The 20,908-nt window shown below is 48.8% G+C and overlaps 1 protein-coding gene across 3 annotated transcripts in view; it reads right to left on the bottom strand.

The window, feature by feature from the left end:
- PIK3AP1 (phosphoinositide-3-kinase adaptor protein 1) overlaps window positions 1-20,908 on the bottom strand; it is a 1,392,564-nt gene that overhangs the window by 502,594 nt on the left and 869,062 nt on the right. For all 3 annotated transcript variants that reach the window (XM_069240444.1, XM_069240442.1, XM_069240443.1), the window contains exon 10: window positions 3,867-3,962. In XM_069240444.1, the coding sequence (XP_069096545.1) occupies window positions 3,867-3,962 (96 nt within the window). The remainder of the gene's footprint in view (window positions 1-3,866; window positions 3,963-20,908) is intronic.

Consider the following 20,908-nt stretch of genomic DNA (forward strand, 5'->3'; position numbering starts at 1 on the left):
TGACTTACCAATCGAATATTGCACTACGTACTCCACTGCTATTGCATCGCGACTTCTGGAGGTATATCGGGAGGCATTTGAGCAAGGCCGCCTACCAAAATCCTTGCGCGAAGCCCTGATAGTGGTACTACCCAAACCAGGGTGCAATCCCCTAGACGTTAGGTCATACCGTCCCTTGTCTTTGCTAAATTTGGATTGCAAGATATTAGGGAAAGTACTGGCTAACCGCTTACTTCCTGTAATGCAAACATTATTCCACCATGACCAATCAGGTTTCATTCTGGCCCGCAATGCTTTTCTCAAAATAGAACACCTATTGCATATCATTAATAATACCCCACCTGGTGACCCCCACCAAGTGGCACTTTTTTTAGACATTGAGAAAGCCTTTGATACCCTGGGATGGGACTTTCTATTTGCGAGTCTCGAATGCATGAGATTTGGACCTCGACTTCTCAAGTGGGTTAGCACGTTGTACATGGAACTGCTGGCCAGAGTGAAGACAAGTCAGATTATTTCTATGTGTGAGGGTGTTGAGGCCTGGAGTATACAGGACTCGCGACGGTTCCACACCGTGTCTCTTTATGCTGAAGATGCTCTCATCTACCTTAGGGATGGACGAGCCACACTCCCGGAACTTGAACAGCTCCTGGAGACCTTTGGGGAGATCTCGGGTCTCCGAGTTAACTGGTCCAAATCTTGTGTGTTCCCGCTGGCCCCATGCCCCCCTCCAATAGAATGCGCCCGGTTGCCTCCCGCTTGCAGTGGAATTATGATACCTTCAAATACTTAGGAGTTAATGTTTATCATGCAATGAGTGACCTCCTTTATGGTAACTTACACAAGGTGGTTGCAAATATCCGTACTTCCCTCACTTTCTGGTGATCTGTACCAATATCTCTGATTGGCCATGTGGCAATATCCAAGATGTTAATTCTACCTAGGTTTCTGTATCTATTTTCAGCATTCACTGTAGTGGTACCACGCGCCTTCTTCAAGACGCTGGATGGCTTACTTCTGGATTTGATATGGGGTGATGGACACCGGAGAGTGACCCTATCTAAACTCCAAAGTCCATTGATGGAGGGTGGGTTGGCTGCCCCAAACTTTGGGCTATAGTATGCAGCTGCACTGCTACAATGGCTGTTATCCTGGTTATTCTCACCACTACACCCAGAATCACATGCTATACACGCCCGACTAGGGACTGTTGGAGTGTACACTTGGCTAACAGAAAGTAGCAGTCCTTGCAACAATATGACACAGCTTATGAAGGTAGCACACACATGCTGGCACCATTTCATACATCTTAAGGGCCCACCCATCCCTTATTCGCTGGAGATTGCTGTCTGGGAGATACCCGGGATAGTACAGAAAACACAAGCTCGGGATCGCATTCAATGGAATGAAAAAGGGATTACCCGAATGGGACACTTATTTTCAGAAGGTACACTTAGGCCGTTTCAGGACCTCATCACAGAATATGATATCTTACCTGGACAATTTCTCATTTATTACGTTACATTACAGGTCATGCACGGCCTCTGGGGCATAGTGGACACAGAACCACCCACATCTCACGCATTACATATTATTTTGTTAACCAGGAGTACTCAGTGCACTATTACCACCTTATACGCCGTATTACATACACTTGAAGACAACCCCCTACAGACTGCACACAAGAATGGGAATGTGGCATTATCACAGCCACTAACGAATGTGGAATGGAGCAGGACTTTATAGATGGTAAAGGGGATATCCTGAAATACTAGATTCAGATTTACTTAATTTAATTATATATATCACACATATCTGGACCACCATTGCATCCACCGCATGTACCCCACACAAAACCCGGGCTGACCATGCTGTACATTACTCTTAGCGGGATTTTATCATATAGTTTGGGAATGCCCGGTGTTACAAATCACCTGACACAAGATCACTGAGATAATATCGGAACTGACCACTCATCATCTACCTGTAACACCTACCTCTTTTCTCTTGGGCATTCGCCCCAAAAGAAAAGGGGATAAATACCTTCACAGGTTCATTAATTTAACCTTTGTATTATTTAAATGCAGGATTGCTATCACATGGAAATCTTCGACCCCTCCGGTTACATCCCAATGGTTAAAAGATCTGTTAAATTGGGCCAAAGCAGAAGCACATCAACTCCATTGGCTTTGAACTCAAGGTATTATTTCTATGGGTGGGGAATGTTGGGATCCACTAGTACTCAAAGTGGAGGCAAAGAATGATTTACACCTGCCCTGAGATGTGAGTCACACACCGATACGTGTTTGCTATGCCTCATGTATATATTAAAATGTCTATAATGAACGTCTCCATTACATACCCCTGTCCCCAGATACTCAGCATTGTACTGAAAACAACACTCACTTCATCCCATCGCACCATATATAGGCCCTCATTCTGACCCTGGCGGTTCTCTACCGCCAGGGCCAACGGGGGCGGGAGCACCGCCGACAGGCCGGCGGTGCTCCCTTGGTCATTCTGACCGCGGCGCTTTGGCCGCGGTCTGAACGGGAAAACCGGCGGTCTCCCGTCGGTTTTCCACTGCCCCTTAGAATCCTCCAAGGCGGCGCAGCTTGCTGCGCCGCCGAGGGGATTCTGACCCCCCCTACCGCCATCCTGTTCATGGCGGGAAAGCCGCCATGAACAGGATGGCGGTAGGGGGGGTCGCGGGGCCCCTGGGGGCCCCTGCCGTGCCCATGCCAACGGCATGGGCACGGCAGGGGCCCCCGTAAGAGGGCCCCAAAATGTATTTCACTGTCTGCCTTGCAGACAGTGAAATACGCGACGGGTGCAACAGCACCCGTCGCACCTTCCCACTCCGCCGGCTCTATTACGAGCCGGCATCCTCGTGGGAAGGGAGTTTTTCCCTGGGCTGGCGGGCGGTCTTTTGGAGACCGCCCGCCAGCCCAGGGAAAAACTCATAATACCCTCCGCGGTCTTCTGACCGCGGAGCGGTATAATGGAGGGCGGGATCCTGGCGGGCGGCCTCCGCCGCCCGCCAGGGTCATAATGAGGCCCATAGTCCCACGAATGCATTGTTCTGTTTTTCGTTTAGTAGTTTTGTTGATGAATATAACAAATGTTTATTAGCGTTTGTGTAGGGACACTTTCTGGCGGACCTCCGACTCAACAATATTTAATTATATGTGCATTAATGCTGTATGCAAGAATGGTAATTTGCTCAGCGGAATAATATATTGTAATGTCCTTCACAACATTGAAAACGAATAAACAGACATGATAAAAAAAAGTATAAGTGGTGAGCATTGGGAGCTGGCTGAGCACCACAAGATGGTATAATTTGATGGAGAGCCTGACGTCATCTAGTGTGGACAAGAGTGTTATATGACTAATCCCTTGAATACTGTAAATAGGCCATTGAGGTTTAGGGGGTGATTGTGGTTAGGTTATAGACAGTCTTAGAGAACAGACCCATTTGTTTGGGTGTAAACTGCTGTGGATTGCGGAGCGGAATTGTAAATAGGTAGCAGATGAGTCTGTTGAACGCCATAAGTCAGGTATTTTGGAAATCATGGAAAAGAGATAAGCTACTAGTTAGGTAGAGCGGAGGGTTAAAGTACAGTGTTTTTGAGTAAGGGGACGAGTATAGCAATGTTGAATAAGGGAGAAACAAACATACTACGTATTAGCATATAAACGCCATACAGTATTTAGCAACCATAAGACTGACCAGTTCAAATATTTCAAAGCTAATGTGTTTGCTAGTCGTATTTAAGTTTTCAGCACTATTGAGGAGTCATATGGCTCAAGAAGCCAGCAACACAAATTATTTACTATGCACAATTTAGTCAAACATTTCTCACCTTTCAAAAATTTGCGGATTATGGATTCTTTTGAAGTCACAGAAAATATCCCAGGTTGAATTGAATGGGTTGAATCTGGCTTTTTCATTTGTACATCTGTAAAAGCAAAGGTGCAGGAGTTTTCAGCAAAATTATTAACTTTTGCTTAGCATCATCACAAATATCCCTCCTTTTATTTAAGGCAAGGTCACCATAAGAAAGAGAACATTTATTGGCATTTTTCAAGTCTACAACATAATCTATTATTATACTGATCAAACTCAGGGGTGTGGAATTTAATAAAATATCTACTTGTTCATGGGAAAGGTTGCTTTTTGAATCTAGGTGTATTGTAAACAAAATCTACTTGTCCCTTTGGTGCCATGTAGTGCGGCATCAAATTATGGCAGGAATCTCATTATGTAAGAGCTCTGGTTATAGCCTCCCTGATTATGTGAGGGTTAATACTAGAGTAGGGTTTGAATACTAGCAATTTCAGCCCTACTATAGCAATCTCCTTATTTTTCCACTTTTTCATCTTTCTGAAGATCTCCATACTTGGCCTGGAGGAAACAGTAAGCAACAATTCCAGGGTTGGAATGCCTTTGAGTCTATGAACACCTTCTAACTTGCATGTTTTAAGGATTTTCACCAGCTCTTCTCTAATCTTTTCCCATACGAGGAAAGGTTGGAAATTTTGTCCTGACAAGGGTTAGGAACAAAATGGTTGGAGGGAAAGTGAACTTGTAAAAGTTAAATAGAATTTCACGTGAGCAAGTCTACATATGCATATTTTCTCATGCTAACATACAGTTCACAAATAACTTATCTAGGGGTACGATTTCCTGGTCAACTTCTGTAGATTCTTGTAAATTCATGAAAGCCACTAATGCAAAGACATATACCATGGGTGTACTTTCAGGACTTTCTTTAAGAATTGGGTGACTAATTAGGTCTGGCATTTACCAAGACACTTTGGCCCTCATTATGACATTGGCAGTAAGTACCGCTTACCGCCATGCTGACTGCCGCCAACATACCGCCGCAGCGGATTACCGCTACCCATATTATGACACACACATAGTAATCCGTCACTGTACAGCCACACACACAAGTCTGCCAGCCCAAAGGTGAGTGATAAACTGGAGGTAGCAAAACCTACACTGTTACGCGAACAGAACTACGCCCACAGCATTATGACCTACGAATCACCGCGGCGGACATTCAATGGCGCTAAACATTGGCGGTACATACTGCCACGCTCAAAATACACACACACATACAAAACAATACTACATTGGACAATTTGAATAACACACACCTGACACCCATACACACACCACACCAACACACCCACACCACTATAAAACACCCGCCCACAACACTTTACAACTAAAAACAATTGCCACAAGAGAGATAGCAAGACCACAGACAAGACCACAGCCACACACCACCATAACCTATACACCATCCCACATCTTACATCACACACCCCAACACATCACCTCACACACCCACACCACTCACACTACACCATGGCACCACAAGGACACCCTCAGATTCTCAGAGGAGGAGTTAGGGGTCATGGTGGAGGAAATCATCCGGGTAGAGCCACAGCTATTCGGATCACAGGTGCAGCAGAAATCCATTGCATGAAAGATGGAGCTATGGCGGAGAATCGTGGACAGCACCCCAGAACAAGGGATGACATCAGGAAGAGGTAGAACAACCTACAGGGGAAGGTGCGTTCCCCAGCAGCAAGACACCAACTAGCTGCACAGAGGACTGGCGGTGAACCCCCACCTCCTCCTGCACAACTAACAACATGGGAGGAGCAAGTCTTGGCAATCATGCATCCTGAGGGCCTGGTAGGAGTAGGAGGAGGAAGAGGACTGGACTCTGGTAAGTCAAATCTCTATTACTATCACCCCCCCAATACCTGCATGCCATCACAAACCCCAACCCTTACCCTCATTCCCATCACTCCACCACCTCACACACACACCCCACCATCACACACCCTGCATGTAACCCCCATCACAGACCTGCATGAGCACCCATCACTAAAGCATGCACACTGGAGAGAATCACCTAGCGCACCAAATAACTTCTCACACAAGGCAAAGCTGCCAGGGCCATACCAACCATAGAGGGCAACACACCCATGCACAAAATGTCACACGCAGAAACAATAACACTGCATTTACATCCCCACAGGTCCCCCTCCCAATGTCACCGGAGAGGAGGTGCCAGCAGCATCCAGTCCCCCCCCCCCAGAAGAGGCCCACAGTGATGACAGCAGCTCTGGACACCTGGATCTGGATAACCAACCTGGCCCATCAGGGACCTCCGGACAGTCGGTTACTCAGGCACAGTCCCATACCACCACAGAGCCTCCCCCCTCAAGAAACACCAGCACAGTACCCACCCAGTGGGCCCATACCTCTGTCCCCAGGACACGTCAACCAGCAGTGTGTCTACCACTACAGGGACCCCAGGCCACCCCACAAACACAGGACAATCAGGGACCTGGGGGTCAGTGGCAGTGGGCACACGGGTCAGGGGACAGAGGCACAGGACAACAGGGAAGCAGGGAGGACTGCTGTGCAACAGGGGGAGGACAGGCCCAGGGAACCGACTCTCCAGGAGGCGCTCACCAAGATCCTGGGAGCAAACCACCATTCCCAGGAGACGATGGGCCAGATACTGGACAAGTTACAGGAGACCTAGCGGCTTCAGGAGGGCAAGTACCTGGGGATCATGCAGGACTTGAAGGACATCAACACCACCCTGGTCACCATTGCAGGGGTGCTGGCAGACATGGCCAACACCATGAGGGAGGCAGTGGCACACCAGCGGGCCCCTGACACTGGCAAAACCCATGAACAGCTTTCCACCTCAGCTACCGGTAGTGGACAGGAGGCCCCACCACAGGACCAACAGGCCACCAGCACCCCTCCCCCTGCAGAAGTAGAACTAACCCGCAAACGGTCCCTGAAATCCAGGCAGAAGCCAGAGACTATTTCCAAGACCCCCACCAGGAAATAAGACTTTCCTGATTGTCACCCTTGTGTCCCACCCTGTCACCCTGTCCACCTTGAACTGTCATTGCTCCACTTCCTATGCACCTTTGGACAATGCACCTGTGATCCACATAAACTGGACTCTACCCTGGACATTCCTCCACCATCACCCAGCCCATCGCACATCCCCCTTAACTTATTGGCACTTAAATAAACACCATTTGAATAAATACAAGTATGGAGTCTGTCAAATGATTGAACTATGTATTCGTTTAACAAGCTTTAAACACTGCAATACAACTGTACAGTAATGTATACATAGGAATGGCCTTTAGTTGGCTTCAATCAACACACCAGGAGCGATAGTGGGGCACAAATATCTGAAAATAGATTTGCAAAAGGGTACAGTAAGTGGTCATAGAAGTGGGGAAATCAGCATGCCAGTGACAATGTCAAACACAAAACTCTCAATGAAAAGTGAAGTTACAGTGTCTTACCTGTGTGTCATTGGAAGTATTGTCGTATTATTGCACTTCTGTTGTTCTCATCCTCATCCTCTGCCTCTTCATCTTCACTGTCCACAGGGTCCACTGCTGCCACACAGCCATCTCCAGCCTCATCCTCCTGCAGAAAAGGCACCTTGGGACGTAAGGCAAGGTTGTGCAACATACAGCATGCCATGATGATCTGGCAGACCTTATTGGGTGAGTAGTACTGGGATTCCCCCATTTAGATGGAGGCAACAAAACCCCTCCTTCAGGGGGCTGAATGTCCTCTCTATGATTCTTCTTGTTCGCCCATGTGCCTCATTGTAACGTTCCTCTGCCCTTGTCCTGGCATTCCTCACAGGGGTTAGTAGCCATGAGAGGTTGGGGTAACCAGAGTCACCTGCAAATATCGAGGGACAACTGTTAGACACATACTAACCTTTAGGGCCCGCACCCACACCTACTGGGTGGGAACCAGGGCTCACCTATTAGCCACACCCGGTGCCTTTGGAGTTGAGCCATCACATATGTGATGCTGCTATTCCTCAGAATAAAGGCATCATGCACAGACCCAGGATACTTTGCATTGACATGGTTGATGTACTGGTCCGCCAGGCACACTATCTGCACATTCATGGATTTCTGAACACCTGTTCTTTTCTCCGGGGGTGGTGGACAAATGCAATATGTGTACCATCAATAGCCCCAATAATGTTGGGGATATGTCCCATTGCATAGAAATCAGCTTTCACTGTGGCCAAATCCTCCACCTTGGGGAAAACGATGTAGCTGCGCATGTGTTTAATCAGGGCTGACAACACTCTGGTCAGCACTATTGAGAACATTGGCTGAGACATTCCTGCTGCCTGGAAATGGAGCCCAGATAGGACTGACACAAGAGGGGGGATCCCGATGGGTTGACGGATAGCAGATATCAGGTCAGGCTCCAATTGGGCACACAGCTCTGTGATTGTGGCCCTATAGTCTATAGGTGAGGATAATGTGCCTGTCCTCCATTGTTGCCAAGTCCACCAGTGGCCTGTACACTAGGGGATGTCTCCATCTCCTATTCATCCGCAGTAGTTGCAATCTAGGGGCAAATCGGTGAGCAGCTGGTCAGTATTCCATATTTACAAACACGAACTGTATTGCATGTTGTGACTGTAACAGTAAATTGTTGGATAGGAACAAATGGTGCCTTTGTGTACTGTGACGCAGTTAGGTGCCATGGCCTGCCCCCTCCTGAAATGACGTCCGCCTGTCCTGTATGGAGGGACATGTGGAGATGAGGTCATTCCACTGACGTTGTGTGCTATTGCGGGAGGCAGTCGAGAACCACTGTGCAACTCCTCATTGGATACTATTGGGCCCTATGGGTTACAGCGGCCAATGGTGATGTACGCCGGCAGTGACGGTACAAACTGCCACGGACGTGACTGCCATTTTCTATCTGTTCACTCACTTGCTACCTGACCTGACCTTCAACAGGAGAAGACCTACACTGCAAGTGCTGCTGTGACCTGTGTCTGGAACCGACCATGGCTTGTGTGACTGGGGAAAGGGCCCCTGCCCCTGCAGAGTTGGAGAGACTGGTGGATGGGGTCCTAACCCAGTACCGAATGCTGTAGACCAACAGGTGAGTACACTGTGAGCACGATGCATGGAGCATGAATGCGTGGAGTGCTGTGTGTGAGGGCCTCATATGGGGGAGATTGGTAGAAGGGCCATGGGCAGCGTGCTGCATGTATGGTGGGCAATGTCTGTGCGTAAGCGGATGTGAGGGCTATGGTGGGCCATGAGTGTAACAGGCAGGACGGTCTGACTGATACCATTTCCTATGTGTATTTCTCTGCAGGTCAGCGCCCATCAAAAAAAGGGTATATGGCATGCCATCGCAAAGGACGTGCGGATCCTGGGGTTCTACAGCAGGCAGAGCACGGAAACTGTGGGAGGACCTGAGACGCTGGGCACGGAAGACGGCGGAGGCCCAGCTGGGGATGGCCACCCAACGAAGAAGGGGTGCCCATCGAACCCTGACCCCCCTGATGGCCCACATACTGGCGGTGGCCTATCCGGAGCTGGATGGGCACTTGGGGGCATAACAGCAGCCACAAGGGGGTGAGTACAGTGCCTCAATACACTACTTGCACGTGGTGGGGTAGCATCCGGGTGGGGGATGGGGGCATGTGGGTGCCCCTAGGCCAGGCCGGACATTGCAGGGTAGGTCCCAGGTTAGGCAGGGTCTGATGTAAACCTCCTCCAACCACGGTAGTGAGCATCCACTACTGGGCAGGGGTCTGTGGGTCTCAGCTATGCTGCAATTGGCGTTAGGTATCCCTGTCCATGGGCTGGTGACTAGCATTGTGACTGTTAGTGCATTGCCTAGTGCGTAGGGCTGTACTCTGTGGGTGGGTGTCGTGTACACCAACGGTGGTGTTGTTGCCGCCACTGACCAAGGGTATCCTTTGTTTCTCCCCCCCTTTTTGTTTTGTCACCCTGTCCCTGGATTAGAACATCTGGCGGAGGAGCAGAGGCACCGGGAACGGGGATAGCTGCATCCCACAGGGCAAAGGAGGCTGAACCACCGATGGTGAGGGCACCAGTGGAACGGGGGGCGAGGGGAGCACCACGGCGGAGACTGGAGGGGACAGTTCTGGCAGTGATACCTCCTCCGATGGAAGCTCCCTGGTGGTGGCAGAAACCTCTGTGCCCACCCCAACTACAGGTACAGCCGCCACCTTTCGTACCAGCACCGCCCTCCCAGCAGCCCCTCAGCGTGTTTCCCGTGCCCGCTCACCCAGGAGGGTGGGCATCTCCTTTGCCCCAGGCCCCTTAAGCCCTGCCCCAGTTAGCCCTGATGCCCTGAGTGAGGAGGATATTGACCTCCTGGGATCCATCTCAGTTGGACAGTCAACCATCGTGAATGCCATCCAGGGGCTGGCATCCCATTTGCAACAAATCAATGCATTCCTGGAGGGCATTCACTCTGGCATGGCGGCCCAACAGAGATCAATCCAGGCTCTGGCCTCCTCCTTGATGGCAGCCATTGTCCCTGTTTCTAGCCTCCCCCCTCAAACTTCCTCTACCCAATCACATTCCCCTCAACCCCAACCTATCCCAAGCACACAGGAAGACCAGGATGCACACAAGACAACACACAGGAGTGGTTAAGGCAAACACCAGCACAACACATCATCCCACAGGCACTCACACAAACACTATCCAGATGCAGACATAGCAACATCCACTGCCTCCACTGTGTCCCCCTCCTCTTTGTCGTCCACCTCCCTCCCAGTATCGTCTCCACTCACACCTGCATGCACTACATCCTCATCCACTCCCACCATCAGCATCACACCTATCACTATACTCCCCTCACTGGCAGTCACCACCCCCATATCCGTGCTCATGTCCCTGTGTCCTCTCCCACTGTGTCTGTGCCCCCCTCCTCCCAAAGTGCACAAACGCAAGCACTCAGACACTCAACAGCCATCCACCTCACAACAGCATCCAGCCCATGCACCTGCACCCAAACACAGCAGACAGACATCTCCTACAGCCACTTCCTCTTCCTCCACTCCCAAACCTTCACCCTCTTCCTGCCCCAATGTCCCCAAGAAGCTTTTCCTCTCCACCGTTGACCTCTTTCCTACCACTCCCTTCCCCGTCCTTCACGTCAGGCCAGGGTGGTCAGAATCCAGGCGAGCACCTTAGCCACCTGGTCCACGGCCACAGTAGTGTCGACAACTACTGCAGGTGGGAGAGGATCCCGGGCACCAGGCAGCAACACTGAAAGGATGCCTGCACCAGGTGCTTCAAGGAAGGGCAAGGAGGCACCACCAGCTGCAACAGGGAAGGGCAAGGAGGCACCACCACCAATGTCTAGGAAGGTCAAGGAGACACTACCAGCTGCAACAGGGAAGGGTAAGGAGCAATCCCCAGATGCTGACAGGAAGGGCAAGTGGCCTGCACCAGCAGGCAGAAAGGGCAGGAGAACTGGTGCTGAGACTCATTCAGAGCCCCCACCACCAACCATGGTGCTTCAGCCATCCGAGGCTGCAAGGGAAGGGCTGGAGCCTCCCCGCACCACTGCCAGCACCGCCACCAGCACTACTGCCAGCAGCAGCCCCAGTGGGCAGCCGTCCGCGGCTGCAGGGGATGGGCATCAGCCACCCCCCACCACTGCCAGCACCGCCACCAGCACCACTGCCAGGAGCAGCAGCCCCAGTGGGCAGCTGTCCAAGCCTGCAGGGGAAGGGCTGGAGCCTCCCCCCACTACTGCCAGCACCGCCGCCATGCACCACTGCCAGCAGCAGCATCCCCAGTGGGAAGCCGTCTGAGGCTGCAGGGGATGGGCTGGAGCCTCCCGCTACCACTGCCAGCCCCGACACCAGCACCGCCACTGCCACCACTGAGCAGCCATCACCGCCAGCGGACAGTGTGTAGTCCTGCCTCCATGGGCTGTTGTGCGTCCTGGCCCCTGCAAATCCTGTGGGTCTGACACCCAGGTGAGAGACTGTGACCTTGCACTCCCCAAGATCTGCATCACAGGGCACAATGCGCCCTCCAGAACCAGTGGAGAAGCCATCCACTCACCCCATCCTTCCCAGGATGAAACACTCTGGGCACAATGCCCCCTCCAGAACCAGTGGAAGAAGCCATAAACTCACCCCATCCTTCCCAGGATAAAGCACACTGGGCACAGTGCCCCCTCCAGAACCAGGGAGAAGCCATCCACTCACCCATTCCTTCCTAGGATGAAGCACACTGGGCACAATGCCTCCTCCAGAACCAGTGGAAGAAGCCATCCACTCACCCCATCCTTCCAAGGATGAAGCACACTGGCCACAATGCCCCCTCCAGAACCAGTGTAGAAGCCATCCACTAGAGAGGCTGGGGCCTTGCACTCCCCAGGACCAAGCAGTGGGCAAACCACCCACTTGAAAGACTGTGGCCTTGCACTCCCCAGGACCAAGCAGTGGGCAAACCACCCACTTGAGAGACTGTGGCCTTGCACTCCCCAGGACAGCGCACAGGGAATGTTGCCCACTCCAGGACCAGTGGTGTTTACCATCTTCCGGCTGAGGTGCCCTCCCATTCCCTGTCTCCCTGAGGTGCCTGTGTATTTTCCACCTGATGCCCCTGCAGTGTTCTTTCTGTGTTGTTGCAGGAGTAAGGTGGGACCTTGGCCTATGTGTTGTGGCCCTGTGGCCCACGGACATTGAGGACTGGGCAGTGTCCCTACATTTGGAAATATGTATATACGTTTGTATTCTGATGCACATATTCATGTTATTTTGTCATATTACACTCACTTCTTCAAATTATTTTTTCCTTGTATTATTCCTGAGGGGTACAGGGGGAATATGTAATGTTACTGCATCTGGTTGTGTCTATGGTGTTGGGGGTGTTGCATGTTGCGTGTGTGTGTGTCACTCTATTTCCACCCACCTTGTGTGCTTGTTGATTCCGCCGTGACGGTCGGTGTGTTAAAGTGGCTGTCTGTCTGAGCGGTTTCCGCCGTGGTTGTAATTCCATTTTGGTTACCGCCGGCCTTTTGGCGGTATTACCGCCGCTTTATCATTGACCGCCAGGGTTGTAAAGAGGGCTTTTGTTTTTATTAAAATTCTATTTCTCTCTCTATCTATCTATTGGCTGGTTTTATTGTGAGTGATAGCATGCCGCTCTTTCACAAGGAGTATATTGGCACACTAAGTAGTTTTGTTCAGAGCGTGGAACTACTGTGGTAATGAGTGTTTTTTGCGACCAAAAAACACTTTTTTTTGCTTTTTGTCAATGCTTGTTACAATGGTGAGGGCCTGGCAGCTCCCACAGCAATAAAGTGTTACAAAAGCCATGTCAAAACAAGGCACACATTGACAAAACCAATAGGATGACAGCTAAGGTCAGATCAATTGGCTTTGCCATTACTTGTTTATTTTCATTTTTTTTCATAATCTTGTTGAAATTGGTCACGCTGATATTCCATTATGAATACTTTTTGGAAATATTAGCATGCATAAGCACATTTTTACTAAATGATGTTTCAAATAAATAGTACCTAATATTTCACAGTAATTCAGCAAAGCATTTTTTCTACTTCCATTTATTTTCTGAACATTATATTGTGAAAACAAAGAATCAACAGCCTTGCTTACAAGCTTCTGCAAACCTTTGCATCTAAACAGAGGACATTCTGGGAGCACTATAAGTAGCATTATATTGTTAAACTTTTCAAATTTGTGTGAACATTACTTTACTGGAACCACTGTCAGTAGTGCAGTGTGACCTTACAATGTTTATTTAGAGAGTTCACCGTAATAACAAAGGCTTTGCATCACTGAGCCAATAATACAGTTTCGAACAGCATTAACAGATGGAAACAAATATTACCTCAACGGCGAACTGTTCCCTTCCCTGTAAACTGGCAGCCAAAGGGTTTGTGCTGCAGAGGGTTCAGCCTACTTGACCCCAAACAATACGTCCTGGGTGTCAGGCTATAGGAATTCCTCACCCCTATCAACTGTGAACTAAGCATTGCATGTTTCTTTTGTTTAGAAATCAAAAGCTCTGTCATGCGATTGTCCAAACTCTCAACTTGTCCTCCAGTGATTATCTCAGCACAACCATGCTTGGATGTGGACTGCAAAAGTACAAATATGTATCATTTATAAATATGTCATCTTCTATATTTCCTTTCTAGGTTTAACTTTGTCTGAAATGTCAAGGTTTATGCTTGCTAGTAATTCTACTTTAACCACTGTTAAAGTGAGCTTATGGTTACAAAACAAAACCTACACATCACTGAAATTTACAAGTTATGTTCATGTGAACTAACCATAACTTGCACCTACACAGTGGACTGGTCAGGACCTCACATATGATATTACTTAAGAAATGATATCACTGACGGCATCACTGATGAAATCTCATTTGACACCAGGTATGATATCACTCATAATATGACTTTGGCAGTGGTTTTCTAAGTGAATTTCTGAGGTTTCTAAACAAATGTTGAAATTTTATAACAAGTCAGCTACAAATCTAGTTTCTGGTTGTCAGAGTATGCACCCTTTACAAATAGTAACCACAATCCTAGTCAGGTACACACTAAAATATAACCTGTGCTCACCCTCTGGCCATTTGGCACAGAGCAGTCAAGCTCATCTAAAGAGGTAATGTATGAAGTATTTGTGCAACACACACAAATTAACACAATGAAAACACCACAACAAGACTCCACAACAGGTTAGAAAAATAGGCAATCATTTTATAAATAAATTAAGACCAAAATGACAAAAATCCAATGAGCAGATATTGAGTTATGATTTTTTAAAGCATAAAAAGAGTTCTAGTGCTTAGAAGAAAGAAGTGTCTATGGAAGTTATCTGGTCGTACTGGACCAGGACAAAGTCAAGTGTTCAGACCACGTGCAATGGAGAGCAGGTTGGCTACAGCACACACGCCGAGCCCGCAGAGCAAAGTACCTTAATCATGGTCGCAGTCACAAGATGTGTCGATTTTCCTCTCACAGTGCTGGTGATGCATCGATTCCAAAGACGACGAGCTGGTGCTGCAATGCATCTGTTCGGAAGCCAGTGTGCTGGGTTTCTCCACGCTCTGAAGGGATTTGGTAATCTTCCTTTAGGAGTGGTGTCGGTGCAGTGGTTCCAATGCGACAACAATGTGATGGCAAAGCACTGGTTCTGAATGTGTTGCACCGGATGTACTCCTGCAACAGGGGCATTGCGTCAGGTCTACCTCTCACAGTAGGCGATGCGTCAATTCCCGCTGAAGCAAGTATCTTGGTCCTCTTCCAGTGAACTAGGCATAGGGGCATAGGTAGAGACTTTGATATCCCTGAGTCTCAAGCAAGAGGAGGCAAGCCAATAGGTCCTTGGGGACCACTTGGGATAGAAGGCAGAGTCCAGCTCTTCCTCAGCAGGGTCAGACAGCAGCAGGCCAGTAGAGTAGAGAGGCAGTCCTTCCAGGTCAGCAGGGTAACAGTCCTTGATGTAGCACATCAGTTTTTCTGACAGAGTCTAGTTGTAGGTCCAGAAGTGTCTGATATGGTGGGGTCAGACACCCAGTACTTATACCCAGCTGTGCCTTTGAAGTGGGGTGACTTCAAAATAGGTTCTTTGAAGTGCACAGAAGACATTTCTTCCCAGCCCTAGCTCCAGACTATCAGTAGGGGGTAATCAATCATTTATGTGGGGACAGGCACTGTCTATTCATGTGTAAGTGTTAGCCCCTCCCTCCTTTCCTGCCCAGGAAGAGCCATCAGAATGCAGATGAATGCTCAGACACACCTAACCCTCTTGTGTTTGTGGCTGTCTATAGGGAATGCACAAAGTGTAGCTGTCACCTACCACAGACGTGAATTGGAGGCAGGCTGCAGGCACACAGAGTTGTAAGAGCAGAAAAATGTCCACTTTCTAAAAGTGGCATTTCTAAAACAGTAATGTTAAATCCAAGTTTACCAGTAGAGAGTATTTATCATTATTGTTCCAAATATATGAAACATGACATAGCTACTCCTTCTTAAACAGGAATTACAGCTTAAAGGTGTAATAAGGAATTCCCAATGTTAGCCTATGGGAAGAGTAGGCCTCACAGTAGTGAAATACAGGTTTAGGTGTTTTTCACTACTAGGGCATGCAAAATGTAAAGTTACATGTTCTATCTTTTACTTGACCATCACCAGGCTCTGTGGGCTACCTACAGCCTACGCTAAGGGTGACTTATGTGTATGAAAAGGAGAGTTTTACGGCTTGGCAAAGGGTTTTAAATGTCAAGTCAACATGGCAGTGAAACTGCACCACAAGCCCTGCAATGGCAGGCCTGGGACATGTTTATAGCGATACTTACTAGGAGGCACAATCAGTGTTGCAGGCCCACTAGTAGCAATCAATTTACAGGCCCTGGGCATATATAGTGCACTTTACTTGGGACTTAGAAGTAAATAACACAGGTTGGATGAAAGTTTGGTGATCAATGCTAGACAGCTCCACATTTTTTACTCTATAGCTCACCCATCTCTTTTAACTCTTTAGTTCTCCCAACACATTTGGGCAATAAGGCTAAATATTAGAAAATGAATGGACAGATGTTCACTAAACAAAAGAAAGATATGGCAGGTTTGGTGTAAGATTCCTATTAGAGGTAAAATCGGAAATGTCACTTTTTTTAAACCTCTTTTATTTTCAACACTTGGGTGCCCAGGAGGAGCTGGTCTCGCCCAACCGTTGCCGAGGACGAGACCAGCTTGTCCTGCTATGGGCCCTCTCGCACCCCCCTCGCCTGGGCAGGGATGCAAGGTGAATCGCTTCCCCTTCCACCCCTGCCTCTCCCAACCCCCCATGGCGAGATCACGTGCTGCCCTCATCAGAGGCCTACCCCGCCGCTCTGGAAGCTCAACTTCCAGCGCTGATCGGAGCAGAAATGCAAAAGCATTTCTCCTCTGATAACGTGGATGGGCCGAGAGAGATATCAAAGGAAAGGAAAGGCCTTTCCTTTCTTTGGATGTCTCTCTCTGCATTTCTGCATCGCGATCGGGCAGCAGAAATGCCAGTAGATACCAGAATTTTAAAAATATTTTTCTATTGAATAAGGGGAGCGGCCCCTTGGGCAAGGGCCGCTCCACAGGGGGGCAATTTATTTTTAGCCCATTTCTGCTGCCCCCACTGGAGAAATGGCCTAAAGACAATTTGCCCCCCATGGAGCGAGCCTTGCCTAAGGGGTAGCTCCCCACATATAAAAAAAACAAAAACAAGATCCCTGGTGTCTAGGGTTTTCTGCCCCCCCTAATTACAATAGGCCGATCTGCCCCCAAGGGGGGCAGAAATAGCCTACAACAAATGTGCCCCCACCCAGGGGAGTGACCCTTGCCTAAGGGGTCACTCCCCTCACGTGAAACTGACAAAAACAATTCCGTGGTGTCTAGTGGTTTCTGCTGCCCTTGGGGGCAGATGGGCCTAAATAAAAATAGGCCGATCTGCCCCCGGGGGGGAGGGCAGAAACCCCTAGACACCAGGGATATATTTTTTTATGTTTACTTTATTTTTTTACATTTGGGGAGCAACCCCTTAGGCAAGGGTCGCTCCCCTTGGGGGCAAATTGTATTTCGTACATTTCTGCCCCCCTTGGGGCAGATCGGCCTATTTCTATTAGGCTGATCTGCCCCCGGGGATCAGAAACCACTTAGGCACCAGAGATTGGTGTGTGTGTATTTATTTGTATTGTTTGGGCAAGGGTCACATTACTGTTGGCCATAACTGCCACCCTTGGGGGGCAGAAAGACCACCAGAGACCAGGGAAGATTTATTTTTCTAAATAAAAGAGTGGGGTATGGTCATACCCCCACCCCCAATGAATGGGGCCAAAGTTGTTCTACCCACCAGTGGGCAGATGGGGCAATTACCCCCGATCCACACCCCGGGGGCAGAAAGTCTTACATGCCAAGGAATAAAAAAAAAATAGTAGGGTAGTGGCTACCAACCAGTATGGGCTTGGTTATGCCCCTACCCCAACTGAAGGAGGTAACAGTCTTTCACCTCTCCCCCACACACTAAAACATCTTATTCCATGGCAAGCAAGAGGACGTTTGATTATTTTGGGTTTTGGTTTTACATTTAGGCCATGAGAGCTTGGCTAACTCTCAAAATCGTCCCACTTGGAATGGTGAGGGCTGCTCTTTTTGGACTTTGGGAGGCTGCCATGTAGAAAAATTCACAAGACCTAGACACATCTGAAAACTAAACATCTGGGTGATTCCAGGGTGGTGTTCTTCACATGCACCCGCACCATTTTCTTACCCACAATGCCCAGCAAACCTCCAACTTTGCTGGAAATCACACATTTTTCCCACATTTTTGTGATGGAACCTTCCGGAATCTGCAGGAATCCACAAAATTCCCACGACCCAGCATTGTCTAATCTATACTGATAAAAATTCTGCAGCACCTGTCAGCCTAATTTTTTTTGGGTGGTAGGAAATTTGTCCTGGTGCGGTGATCCCAAACAGAAATGTGGGAAAAATGTGATTTCTTTTAGCTAAATGTGAGGTTTGCTGAGGATTCTGGGTAAGAAAACTTTGGGGGATCCACGCAAGTCACACCCCCCTGGATTCCCTCGGGTGTCTAGTTTTCAAAAATGTTTTGGTTTGGTAGGTTTCCCTATATGGCTGCCAAGACCAGGACCAAAAACGCAGGTCTCCACCCCTGCAAAAACAGGTAGTTCAGTATTTGATCATTTGGATGTGTCCACATACTGTTTTGGGGCATTTCCTTTTGCAGGAACTAGGCCTACCCACACAAGTGAGTTACCATTTTTATTGGGAGACTTGGGGGAACGCTGAGTGGAAGGAAATTTGTGACTCTTCTCAGATTCAAGAACTTTTTGTCACTGAAATGTGAGGAGAAAAGTGTTTTGGGGCCAAATTTTGAGTTATGCAAAGGATTCTCCGAAACAGAAGCTGGTGAGAGCCCCACAAGTCACCCCATTCTGGATTCCCCTAGGTAACCAGACTCACCTGTAAATATCGAGGGACAACTGTTAGACACACACTAACCCTTAGGGACCACCCCATACCCAGACACCTACTTATACTGTGTGGGGACCTTGGGCTCACCTATTAGCCACACCCGGTGCCTCTGGAGTTGGCCCATCACATATGGGATGCGGCTATTCCTCAAGATATAGGCGTCATGCAAAGAGCCAGGATATGTGGCATTCACATGGGAGATGTACTGGTCTGCCAAACGCACCATCTGCACATTCATCAGATTCATAGAGTGACAGCTTTTTCTATGCCTGTAAACCTGTTAATTTCTCTGGGGTTGGATAAATGCCACATGTGTACCATCAATGGCACCAATGATGTTGGGGATATGTCCCAGGGCATAAAAGTCAGCTTTCACTGTGGCCAATTCATCCACCTGGGAGAACACGATGTAGCTGCGCAAGTGTTTCAGCAGGGCAGACAACACTCTGGACAACACGTTAGAGAACATTGGCTGTGACATCCCTGATGCCATAGCCACTGTAGTTTGAAAGGAACCACTTGCCAGGAAATGTCCCACTCTGTCACCCTGTCCACCTCGAACTGCCATTACTCCCATTCATATGCCCCCTTGGACAAATCACCTGTGATACCAAGAGACTGGACCCTAACTGGACATTCCTCCACCATCACCCCAGCCCATTGCACATACCTCTATACTTATTGGCACAAAAGATAAACACCCTTGAAACAAATACCGTACTGGAGTCAGTGAAATGATTCTCAAATGTATTAGTACAACATTATCAAAGCAACCTATATGTTCAGTGAAATATGCTACAGGATGACCTTTGGTGGGCAGCAGTACATATAGCAGGATCCAGAATGGGGCACACAGATCTGAAAATAGAGAATCCAAAGGGAACAGTCAGTGTCCATAGACAAAGGGTAAGAGGCTGCCATGTATAATGTCCAAAAGATTACTCAAATCTTAACTGGAGTTACAGTCTCCTACCTGTGTGTCACTGGAAGTACTGCTGTATTATGCTTGTTCTGTTGTCCACATCTTCTTCTTCTGCCTCCTCTTCGTCACTGTCCACCGGGTCCACCGCTGCCACAAGACCATCTCCAGGCTCATCCCCTGCAGAAAAGGCACCTGACGTCTCAAGGCCAGGTTGTGGAACATACAGCATGCCACGATGATCTGGCACACCTTTTTGGGTGAGTAGTACAGGGAGCCACCAGTCAGGTGGAGGCACCTGAACCTGGCCTTCAGGAGGCCGAAGGTTCTCTCAATAATCCTCCTTGTACGCCCATGTGCCTCATTGTAACATTCCTTTGACCTTGTCCTGGCATTCCTCACTGGGGTCAGTAGCCATGAGAGGTTGGGGTAACCAGACTCATCTGTAAATATCGAGGGACAACTGCTAGACACACACTAACCCTTAGGGACCACCCCATACCCAGACACCTACTTATACTGTGTGGGGACCTTGGGCTCACCTATTAGCCACACCCGGTGCCTCTGGAGTTGGCCCATCACATTTGGGATGCTGCTATTCCTTAAGAAATAGGCGTCATGCACAGAGCCAGGATATTTGGCATTCACATGGGAGATGTACTGGTCTGCCAAACACACCATCTGCACATTCATCGAGTGACAGCTTTTTCTATGCCTGTAAACCAGTTAATTTCTCTGGGGGGGGGGGATAAATGCCACATGTGTACCATCAATGGCACCAATGATGTTGGGGATATGTCCCAGGGCATAAAAGTCAGCTTTCACTGTGGCCAATTCATCCACCTGGGGGAACACAATGTAGCTGCGCATGTGTTTCAGCAGGGCAGACAACACTCTGGACAACACGTTAGAGAACATTGGCTATGACATCCCTGATGCCATGGCCACTGTAGTTTGAAAGGAACCACTTGCCAGGAAATGGAGCACCGACAGGACCTGCACTAGAAGTGGGGATTCCTGTGGGCTGGCGGATAGCTGACATCAGGTCTGGCTCCAATTGGGCACACAGTTCTTGGATTGTGGCACAA

The sequence above is a fragment of the Pleurodeles waltl genome, chromosome 6, assembly GCF_031143425.1.
Source record: "Pleurodeles waltl isolate 20211129_DDA chromosome 6, aPleWal1.hap1.20221129, whole genome shotgun sequence".
In the NCBI taxonomy this organism is placed as follows: Eukaryota; Metazoa; Chordata; class Amphibia; order Caudata; family Salamandridae; genus Pleurodeles; species Pleurodeles waltl.